Here is a 12508-nt window from a genome sequence, read left to right as displayed (position 1 = left end):
ACCAACTACCCGTCACTGCTCTGGTCTCAGAATCCTTATCTGCCAACTGACTCACCACTTAGTGGTCAGAGAAACCATAAATAAGAAGGGACAGGGTTAATAAATCATTGGCTTATTTCAGTAAGAACATTAAAAGTGTAGGCTATCCATGTATGATAAAGCTCCTAGGAGACTGATTCTGATGGGGGGAAAATCAGTTAAGGAGTTTCCCCTAACAACTAAAATTATTTATAAAACATAACTTACGAAGAAAGGAATATTATAGGCTAATCTTATTTTGAGCATAGGTGCAAAAATCCTAAATACATATATGGACACTTAACTTATAATAAAAGAAACACTGAAGAAAGATGTTTTCAATAAGGGATGCTGGTCAAATAGCTACTCCTAGGGAAAAAAAAAAATGTGTCTAGGGCAGCCCAGGTGGCTCTGCAGTTTAGTGCCATATTCAGCCCAGGGTGTGATCCTGGAGACCCAGGATCAAGGCCCACGTCAGGCTCCCTGCGTGGAGCCTGCTTCTCCCTCTGCCTGTGTCTGTGCCTCTCTCTGTCTCTCATGAATAAATAAATAAAATCTTTTAAAAAAAATGTGTCTGAACCCCTATCTCACACCATTTTCAAAGAAAATATCACATGGACTATAAATCAAAATGTGAATAAAACTTCAAGACAGTTACCCAGAGAATGTCACAAAGATTTCTTAAACTGGGCACAGAAATTTCTAATCATAAAGGAAATGATTGAAAACTACATCAAAATTAAAAACTTATGTACATTAAAAGACATCATCAAGAAAATAAAAAGGCAAGTCACAAGGGGAGAAGATATCTGAAACATATGCATAGCTAGCAATGACTTGTATCTAGAATGTATTTTAGAAAGTCCTACTAATCAATTTTTAAATGACAGACCACCCAATTTTTAAAAATAGGCAGGAGATCTGAAAAGACACTTTAAAAGAACATACCCAAATGGCTGATAAATACACAAAATGGTTCTCTTCCTTATTAGTAATCAGAAAAATGTAGATTACCACTATAATGATAACACATATACCAGAAACTTAAAATTAGTAAGTAAAGACTAAATACTAAATGTCAATGAAAATGCAGAATAATAGGAACTTGCAAACAGGGCCAGTGAGAATATCAGTGGGTACAATTACTCTGGAAAACTGTTTGTCAATATCAATTATAGGTAAACATACCATATGGCCCAGCAATTCCACCCTTAGATACATTCCGGGAGACGAATACATAGGTACACAAAAAGACAGGTACAAGAATGTTATTTATTTACTTATTTATTTATTAAGGTTTCATTTATTTATTTGAAAGAGAGAAAGAAAATGAGTCAGGAAAAGGGGCAGAGGGAAGAGGAGAAGCAGCCAGCCACCCCCACCCCCCTCCTGCTGAGCAGGAAGCCGATGTAGGGCTTGATCCCAGGAACTTGGGGTCACGACCTGGCCAAAGGCAGACACTCAAAAGACTGAACCACCCAGGTGCGCCAACAAGAATATTTTTTAATAGCATTATTCAAAAAAAAAGCAACAAACTGAAAATAACTCACAAGTCCATCATTAATATGGATTCATAAAGTAGGACTTATTCATAAAATGGAAAACTAGCAAAATCCAACGACCTAAATGACTTAAAACAACAACAACAACAACAAGGGGCACCCAGGTGGCTTGACTGGTTGAGCAACTAACTCTCAGTTTCGGCTCAGGTCATGATCTCAGGGTCATGGGATTGAGCCCTATGGTGAGGTGGGCTCCATGCTCAACAAGGGGGTGGGGGGAGGGGTGGTACTGCTTGAGGATCATCTCCCTCTGTCCCTCCCCCTGCTCTGTCTCTCAAATAAGTAAATAAATCTTTAAAATATAATAATAATGTTAACTGAAAGAGACCAGACACAAAAGAACACATACTATATGATTCCACTTACATAAAATTTAAAAATTCAAGAATTAATAAGAAAGATTTAGGGAGGCTTGTGGGTGATTTTAATGTTCAACTTTGCTACCTATGTGGTGGACACATGGGAGTATTCACTTTGTGATAAATTTACACAGCTGCATACTTATGATTTACATACTTTTCTGTATGGATTTAATACTTGCATAAAATTATAAAATTATTTAATAAAAATAATTTCAGTAGAACATTTAAAATATATAATATATATATGTACATATACACACTCTTACACATAAATACATTATGCTAACATCATTTCTTTCATTCATATAAGATGATGTAGGATTTACTCAAATGAAATTGTTAGCCCCGGAAGTAGAAAATGAATGAATAAGTAAATAAAATGCATATTTAATGGACAATTACTGAAAAATAATTGGTATTGGAAAATACTACACGGTAAGAGAGACAGCCAGGTATAATGAGTTATAACAGAACATACTAGTACCTCTGAAGTAGCCTTGCATCTCCTGACACCCTGCCCCCTACTACCAAAAATCTAATCAAGCCTCCAGACCCAACTACCAATTTATAGGATATAAAGACAGAAGGGTATGTTAAACCATATCACAGAAAAAGAATTAGCAATATTCAGAATATGGGAAACTTTACAAGATAAACTACCTGGCTTATTCAACAAATAAACACAAGAAAAAAAAGCACTGGAGGTATATAAAGATTCAAAAAGACTTGTAAGAACATATCAACTAATTGTTGGAGTGTATTTGGATCCTGATTCAACCAAACCTAAAAATATATACACAAACTTATGACGTTTATGAAACAACTGGAAGTTTGAATGCTGACTGGATATGGATTTACAGATTTGCAAAAAGATTTAAGTTGTGATGATAGTATTATAGTTGCGATTTTAAAAAAAAACTTTTTTTCATTTAGAAATGTACTGAATTACAGATGAAATATTATGAATAGGGATTTGCTTCAAAATAATACAGGATAGGAATAAGTTGGTAAGACTATAACATACAAAACTGGCCACGAGTTGTTAATTATTGAAGCTGGTTAACAGGCACATGAAAGTTCATTATACTATTGTCTACTTCAGTAGATGTTTGAAATTCTCCATAATGAAAAGTTTTTAAAAATCTTTTCAAGCCCCCCTTAAAACAGGAACTAAAATTTGATTACAAAAAATTTAATTGGAATAATATTTAATAAAAATAGTAACTCTGAGAAGTACTAAAGAAAAAAAAGTATCTTTGGAAAAAAATGTTCTGATATATGAGAAGCCCATTAATAGGATTTTTACTGATCTGACCGAAGCTATTATACTCAGATATTTTAAATTTTCTTTTTATTTCACTAGACTTTTTTTAATTTTTATTTATTTATGATAGTCACACACACAGAGAGAGAGAGAGAGAGAGAGAGAGAGAGGCAGAGACACAGGCAGAGGGAGAAGCAGGCTCCATGCACCGAGAGCCCGACGTGGGATTCGATCCCGGGTCTCCAGGATGGCGCCCTGGGCCAAAGGCAAGCGCTAAACCACTGCGCCACCCAGGGATCCCTTATTTGACTAGGTTTTAAGACTAGTGCCTAATTCTTATACAGCTTTCTGTCATCCAGTTTGTGTGATACCTTTCAACAAGAAGCACTCAAAAAATATTTACTTAATGAATAGATTAATATTTTTACCAAATTCTTGCTCAAGCATCTTTCAAATAATTATTAGTGCCTGGTATCAAAAGACAGTTTACTGGATGGTATTTAATTAAATATTAAATAATATATGAGTAAATAACCAATGTCCAAAAAAATTACAGTATATAAATAACTTTTTAAACAGTGATAACCTATATATCTTTTTGTATTCTGTGAATTTTAAAACATTTCAGAAAATTGAGCCTATTGAAAATAAACATATGAAATTAAAACTTTTAAAATCAGCATCAAAGAAAAACAAATTTAGCATGACTTACCTAGCAGGAGGAATTCCTCTCTTATAAAGATCTACCCTCAGTCTCTCTCCCACATGTCTATAGATCTCCACCATAGCCAATACTGCAGCATCTCTCACCTGCCAAAGAATTCAGAGCTTAAACTTAGATGAGACATAATCAAATACTTCACCTCAAGGCATCATTATAACTTGGAAGTTCTCAGTTGGTTTTAATTTCTCTAAAACCCCTGAGAGATTCTGGCAGGTCATTAACAAAAACGAAGAGGACTTGCTATGAAAACTCTAGGGAAACTTTGTAAAAATCTAAGAAACACATACATAAAAGTTACCAATGTGGCTTTTTAAAAATCTTCTATTTGTATTAAGACTGCTTAAAGAATTGCCAATAACTGTATGAATACAAATCATTATTGTGGTTAATATACTTTCCTGAAATAAAACTGCCCTTCAAGAATATGGTCTGAACTCAACACCAGTGTTCACAGCATCATTATTCACAAGAGCCAAAAGGTGAAACAAACCCAAATCTCCACCGATGGATGAATGTATGAACAAAATGTGGTATACACACATATAATGGAATATTATTCAGCCTTAAAAAGGGAGGAAATTCTAACATGTGCTATAACACAGACAAACCTTGAAGACATTATGTTATGTTAAATATGCCAGATACAAAAGGACAAATTGTATGGTTCCACTTTCATGAAGTACCTTGAGTAGTACAATCATATAGAAAGAAAATAAAATGTGGTGGCCAGGAGCTGGGAGTTGGGAAGATTGGAGAGTTATTGTTTAATGGGTATGGAGGCTGGGAAGATGAAAAAGTTCTGGAGATGGATGGTGGTAATGGTTGTACAACAGTGTGAATGTACTTAATGTAAATGAATTGTACACTAAAAATATGACTGGAATGGTAAATTTTATGTTGTGTATATTTTACCACAATTTAAAAAAAAATGTGGACTCAAGACAAGAATTTGGAAGACAGCTCTAGTTTCCTTGCACAGCTCATTGTCAAAGAGCAGATAAAGAGATAGTAGAACTCTCTTCAAACTCCAGAGGCAGAGGTAGGGCCTAATAGTAAGGAAAACTATCCAGGGTTATTCCAAATGCCCAAGTTATGCGAAAAAGGTTATAGTCAAGATTCAACTTCAACAGGATGGACAAGACCTAGAATACACCCCTGTATTATGCCTATAGCATACATGGCTCAGGTAAAGAAATTTCTAACAAGTAATACACCACTGGTACAAATACCCTCTGTTAATTAGGGTTATGACTATTGCAAAAAGTAGTTGTTATGCACTACATTCAGGAATGTAGGCTGACAATCTGTCCTCACAATTAACATGTAGGAAGACTATAGAAAGGAATCCAGGCTCTTTGTCATTCAATCTTTCAAACACAAAAACTATCCTTTTAGTTCCATATATCCTTAATATTAGCCAAACGAGTGACAAACTTAGGCAACTCATGTGAATATTAAAGTGTTCTTAGAGAGTAACTTTGGTGGATTTTAAAAGAAAAAAATGAGGTGAAATCTTGACTTCACTACCCCCCCCTCCACCCTCCTTTTTTTTTTAAATGAAGTAATAAGGGCACTAGAAAAGAAGAGGTAGCCAAAAAAATTAGTCAATGCTTGATGTAAGTAAAATTTTACCTTACTGTTGGAATCTTCAAATAGGATACACAAATGTGGTACCAACTTGCTGAGGGCTAGTGGCTGAGTCCCAAAACTAAATGTAATTTGAAACAGAAATAAAAGAGAATTTGGTTTTAATCAAACAGTAAACAAAATATCCTTATACTTTCTTCTTGTCTGTATCAATAAGACAAATATGGTGGAAAGCATGGGTACACATCACTAAAACATGAAGGACATGAGACACAAGCAAAAACTAATTCTAAACAATGTGACATATGCAAACTTGAAAAATCATGACTGACAATGTAAACTGTCTACACATGATTCAACAGAACAAAATGTTCAACCAATGACACTCTTGAACCTAGCAACCTATGATCACTCATGAAAATTGGAGCTTTTGCTTTAAGAGTGATTTTTTTAGACACTGGGTCTCAAATAAATTTGCATTCCAATAAAACCTTTATTTATGCTTATTAATATTTTGATGAGGTCATGGGTTGAAAGCAAATGACAGGAGAGCCAAAAACCATGAAAATTGTGCAGAACTGAATGCACTTACAAGCTCTAGATGGCAGAAAGGATCATAGAGGAGTAAAAGAAAATAAATGAAGGTATAGTTAGAAAAAAGGAAGTAACACTACAGGAAAAGTTGAAAGCTACTATATATCACCTATCTTGTTGCATAGAACTTGACCAAAAAATCCAGAAAGAGAAAAAGAGCACTAGTTTACAACTTCTTCAGACTGGAATTCTGAGCTCTGTAGCTCTATGCTGTCAGAGCTCTGCATACTGCTACCTGATTCACTGGCTAGTTTCTGGAAGAGTCTTGTTCAGTCTATGATTTTTAGAACAGTCTACCCACAGTGGTCTAGAAAACATGGGTTGGGGAAAATGGCTACAATATCTGAAATACCACTGAGTTAACTAAAAACAATTCCAAACTGGGCCCAGAATAGAAGTATATCCTAAGTTATGTCAATGTATCTTATATGACCATCTATTTTGGGTAGAAATTATCAACTTACTCAAGAAAAAGAAACATTTATCACTAGTAATTTAAAATTAATATACACATAAAAATTAACAGCTAAAGACATCAAATCAAATAAAAACTCTCATACCAGAGATCAATTCATAACTACTCAAAATGTTATTTCCATAGTTTTCTTCAAGCTTTACGAAATGAGTATTGCTTTTCCCTTTCAGAAAAATGAAAAACAAGATGGCTATTTTCAATAATCATAAAACTTACATGTTTAAGGTTTCAATAAGACACAGACACACGCCTTCTCGAGATCGAAAATTCTTGTGCTTAAAACCAGAAGCCAACTGTTCCCAAATGTACTATTCCAAAGAAAAGAAATATAACACAAAATTAAACTACTCACGTTATAACTTTTTTTAATTCCCAACCTTATCACCAACCTTAATGATAACTGAATTTTCCCATCAGACTTTATTCTCTATAAGCTTTTCTAAGCCAAATTTGTACTAATGTTGTTCTCATTCAAGTGTCTTAATCACATTTTTAGTTTTTATTTAGTTATCGTTCACTTTAGAATCAATTATTCTCAGAAAAACCATGTCCAATTCTAAAAACCTTAGAATTTCCATGGACATAGAATTCTTTCTAAGCTTTAGAAACCTCCCAACAACAATGCTACCATTATAAGCCCAGTAGTCCAGTAAGTATTTGAAAGGTCCAATGTTGCCTAGCAACTACTCCACACTGTCACATGGAACAGGCTTTTTCAACATTTTATAATTCACGCTTTTCTTGCTTTAGCCTGTTAACCAAGTACAAAAACATTATTTGGTAAAAGTCATCTTATTGCTCTCTACTATAATTCTCTTTCATAAAAAGTATACATATCTATACAGATAATTCACAGTAATTATAAGAACTTGGGGCAGGAAGGAATCCAACTTTATTCTTCTTAAACACATAGCCAATTGTCTCAATCAATCCTTTCTCCACATATAGAAACATCATCCTTAGCATTTATTAAATTCATGTGCACACACACACACCTCTTCCTGGACTCTTTATTCAGTTCTACTAGTATTCCTTTTTCTGCCAAATATTCTGGAAGGTAACTTGGAAGTTTACTCAGTAAATCTTAAATGTGAATAACCTGATGCAGGAACAACATCTCTGGAACACTATTCTATATAAATACTTATATTTATGTCCAAAGACACATGTATAAGGATGTTCCTATGGAACTATTTATAATAGCACATCAAAAATGAGTTACAATTTAACCATCAAACAAGTGTTATAGGATACCCACCAAACTATTAACAAGGACTTCTTTCAAGGTATAAAATATCTGGGCAAACAGTTTATCTTTACAATTTAATACTCTGAATTTTTTCAAAGCATATGTAGTATGTATTATAATTTTAAAAATGTATTTTAGGTAATGACCATAATATCACTGTATATACTGTAAATTCTGATTTTTTTCTACTTAACATGAGATACTCTTTAAATCTTTGTTTACGTGTCAATTAATGTCGCACCTTTTTTTTATTTTAAGTAGGCTCTGCACCCACCCCAGCACAGAGCTTAAACTCACAACCCTGAGATCAAGAGTTAGATGCTTAATCGACTGAGTCACCCAGGGGCCCCTTTTGCTCTCCTTTCAAAAATCTCCATAAGGGCTAATTTTTCCTACTATATTCATAAAACACAAGTCAGTGTCATAGAATACATGCCTTATACAATTAGCAACCACTTGTTCAAATAAAAAAAAATTTCTTGTTGCTGTAAAAGTTGCACAAATTAATATAACATTCAGTAGCTCTCAAAATGAGCTTTCTCTCTAAATACTATATTATCTGTAGGTAGGAAAAATAGAAAATCCTGAAGAATAATATAATCACCATAGCGTCCAAGAGAACCTCTGAGTTAGTTTGTAAAAGATGTCAAAGAGTAGAAAATAGGAAAAAGAAAAGCAAAAAAACCCAAAAAGTTAAATATTGACATTTTATCTTAAATTTTAAATCCTTTAAACAATTAACAACAATTCACCGGTTTAAAATTTCAGTTTTCATGTACCTTGGAGCTTCAATGACTTGCTGTGATTACCAGCTGTCTTTACGTATATCTTATCATTGATTAGCAAAATCTAAATTTGAAAATGAAGGCCTACCATAGGTGGTGCTACTTGATCCATTAACTTCAATATCAGAGTCTGAGCTTCATCTCGAACTTTGTCTTTGGCATCTCCCATTCTGTCTATTAAAGCTACAATAACTAGAAAAAGGCAGAAAAAAAGAGTAAATATTTATAATTTACCTCCATTATAAGCTGTATTTTACAAAATTATAAACACCTCGTTTCCATAAATGAAAAGTTAAGGGGTAAGCAAATTATTTTACTTGTAAGTCTAATCAAAAGTAAAGGAGAAGGAAGTTTCAAAAGCACATATACTACATGATATCCACTTATGATAAATGTTCAAAAAACAGGCAAGACTAAATATTATCCTATTTAGAGATGTGTATGGCTAGTCAAGCTCTACACACCAGCAAGGGAATGGTTATCTAAAAGGTCATGTCAGTGGTTATCTCTGGTAGAGGGAGGGAGGTGTCATCAGGAATGCAGAGGCAGTATCTAAGATGACAGAGTTCTAGTTGCCTGGGCTGGGCACAAGCAGGTGTTAGTTTACAATTACATGTTTGATATACACTCTTATATATGTATGACATATTACTCAACTGACAAAAATAAAAGCCTCGGCCCCTGGGATAGAGGTTTTTCTATGTCTAAGACTGTGGCACCATTTCATGAAAGGAGGTGGGAAAGGCAGGTGAGTGTCCATTCTTGAAGAGTTTTCACAAAAAAGGTTTCTGAAACTATGTATCAATAAAGCACCATAAAGAAATCACATCTATTGAGAGGCAGCGTGAAGGGAAAGGGAGAGAGTAGCTAGAACTTAGAGGGTAACAGGTTCTAAGGTCCACTCACAGGGCAAAAATACCTCACAGTCAAAATTGTCTTTCTGCAATCCCTTAAATTACCATTGCTCCTTGTGTGGTGTTAAAAGGCACATGGCAACAATATCTGTTCGGCTTTTGTCTTTACATCCTCAACCCATAAATGTTTGTAGCAGTACTCACCTCAGAAGACGACTGAAAATTTAAAAGAGAATAAATTTAAACAATTTAGAGTGAAGGGCACTGAGTAAGCGCTCTCTCTGTGTGTCACCTACCACCTCCATCATCCCTACCATCATCCTGCATATTCAAAGGCAAAGAAATTAACTTTAGTTTCTCTTTTGACAGATAGCTATGGCCTTCCTTTCCCTGAGGCAATGAAGGCTGAGGCCTCTTAAAAAAGGGAAGAAGAAATGAGAGAGAAAGGGATTTTCTCTCATTTATTTATAAACAATTATAATTAAATGTGTATATAATTTGATGCAAATATGTTCTACAATATAACATCTACAATACAACAAGACTAATGTAATAGTAATAACAACACTTAAGGAAAAAAGAAATTAATTATTTTTGGAAGGAAATTCAACTAGAGTAAGAAGCCCACTATACCAGATGGAATGATATCCAAAAACCTAAATTTAATCAATGAAATGACTGTGTAAGAAAGAGTCCTTGTTATAAAATCATAAGCCTAATCATGAAGCAACTGAAGTACCTGTCAGTTGGATTAATATAAACACTTCTCATCTTGCTTAGATGTATTATTAACATAAGAGAAAATCATTGACATCTGTAGGATTGGCTATTGTGGGACTCTGGTTCTGATAGCTTCTGAAAGGCAGACGATAGTAATAAACACTTAATAATGTTAAAATACTATTATGTACTAAGATTGGAATTATCTCATGTCATCTTCGTAACAATTCTATGAAATAGACTAGGCCCATTTGATAGAGAAGACCCAAAGGGATTAAATGCTTTGCCCAAAATCACACATATAGCAAGCTGAAACCAGGATTTAAATAATCCACACAATTAGGTCCCAGTCATAACTATTTCTACTTACTTGTAACTGAGGTGTTCTCTCTGTGTATGTTTTTTAATAATCACACAACAGTAGCATGAAAAAAAAATAGCCACTTCATTCTTGAGAGGAGGAATTTAACTCCAAATAGAAAATTAAAATGTTAGCCCAAACAAGGGCTCACTTCAATATGAAAAACTTAAATTTTATAAAAAATAAACAACAAAAACAGTTTCACACTACATAAACTTTTTATTAGTTATTAAACAAAAAAATCCGTGAATTTTTTGCATTAGAATTCCTTTTTAACACATACTCTCTTGGTGTCAAGCAGAGTAAGATTTTATTCCTAGCTCTACCAGTTATTAATTATGCAAAACGTAAATTTCTCTGCATTTCAAACTTTCCTTGTCCATAAGATAAGGACAGATACAGGCCTATACCTCACATGGCTAGTGAGAGGATGAAGTAAAACTGGTAAAAAAAGACTTGTGCTAAGCCCATAAGCATTTGGAAGAGTCAACAGTTTAAGTCCTAAAGATCTGTATATAATATAATGACCACTGAATTTTACCATTCAACATGATGAATATTCAAAAGATAATTATGGGAATCCAAAACAGAGCTTTTTACCCTATAGATGGTAAAAACTTGTTAAACAGATGAATAGATCAGACTGCAATTTGAACAGTAAACACCAAAGAAGGTAAAGAACAGCTGGTATGGGGATCCCTGGGTGGCGCAGCGGTTTGGCGCCCGCCTTTGGCCCAGGGCGTGATCCTGGAGACCCGGGATCGAATCCCACGTCGGGCTCCCTGCATGGCGCCTGCTTCTCCCTCTGCCTGTGTCTCTGCCTCTCTCTCTCTCTGTGTGTGACTATCATGAATAAATAAATAAAATCTTAAAAAAAAAAAAAAAAAGAACAGCTGGTATGTTTTATTCTCTCAGTACATGAGATGCATACCATTTTACAAGATGCAAAACTGATAACCAGGTAGTCCAACTATTCTAATATTCTTTCTGTAATTCCATTTTCGATTAAAAGTATCTGCTTAAAATTTATAAAATATGAGATCCTTTACTGAATTCAGTTATCATAAAACCAGGGTTGGTGATCAGTGTTAAATGTAAATTGTGCATATTTTTTTTTGTTTGAAAAGCTTATTTTTGCACAGTACATGTGGTCACAAAGAAAATTTGAATATTTTATATTAAAGAACTACATCAAAAGAGCCCATATTCTTTATGGCACTTCATCTACAACTGAAATTGAATCTCAATTTTTCTGAAACATCTCTTCACTTTTAATGTAAAAAGGTAAATATACCTATGATGACCTAAGCGCACCAAAAGAAAATGTCATGCACATCAAGTTACATATATCTACGATTATATTATTTAAAAACAAAAACAAAAACCTTCTGCACATAATTTATATCAATTCCTTCCTTTTACAGAAAGGCTCCTAAAGTGGTCTGGCTAAGTTCTAAGACAGAGTAAAACAAGAAAGTCAACCCTAGTACTGTACTTCCTTAAGAGTACACAGATATACTGCCTACTTATGGAACTATCATATAAATTAGAAATAGGAAAAGGATAATCTCTCATATATGTGAGAGGATAACAAGTAGGCAATATATATTAGAAAACTAGTGCTGAAATGTTCCTATTATACCACAGTGACTCTAAACTGATAACAAGTCCAAGTTTCACCAAGAAAAATAATGAACACCTAGGGTTCAAAGTGAAAATGATGTTGGCTAACATTAACGCACAGAAGTAATCATATAAGAGTAGGAGATTAGAAGACAAAAAAACTACACATATAAGCCTATGAGAGAACACACAGGGAATACCTACCAACAAGAGCAACTTAACGTAATTTATTAAGTATTTAAGGGTATAAGAATTATGGTGTAAAGAAAAATTCAATGTAGGGTGAGGTTAATCTGAAAAGCTCCCAGATACTGAAATTTGAAGTAAATC

The 12508-nt window shown here is 34.0% G+C and overlaps 1 protein-coding gene across 6 annotated transcripts in view; it reads right to left on the bottom strand.

Annotated features, from left to right (window-relative positions):
- Window positions 1-12508, bottom strand: part of CLASP2 (cytoplasmic linker associated protein 2) — a 179402-nt gene that overhangs the window by 148603 nt on the left and 18291 nt on the right. For all 6 annotated transcript variants that reach the window (XM_055320895.1, XM_055320893.1, XM_055320892.1 and 3 more), the window contains exons 3-6: window positions 8709-8812; window positions 6803-6894; window positions 5563-5638; window positions 3919-4016 (exon numbers count right to left, since the gene is read on the bottom strand). In XM_055320895.1, coding sequence (XP_055176870.1) covers window positions 3919-4016; window positions 5563-5638; window positions 6803-6894; window positions 8709-8812 — 370 coding nt within the window. The remainder of the gene's footprint in view (window positions 1-3918; window positions 4017-5562; window positions 5639-6802; window positions 6895-8708; window positions 8813-12508) is intronic.

This window comes from Nyctereutes procyonoides, unplaced genomic scaffold, assembly GCF_905146905.1.
Source record: "Nyctereutes procyonoides isolate TBG_1078 unplaced genomic scaffold, NYPRO_anot_genome, whole genome shotgun sequence".
Taxonomy (NCBI): domain Eukaryota; kingdom Metazoa; phylum Chordata; class Mammalia; order Carnivora; family Canidae; genus Nyctereutes; species Nyctereutes procyonoides.
This window is presented reverse-complemented; position numbering and strand designations above follow the sequence as displayed.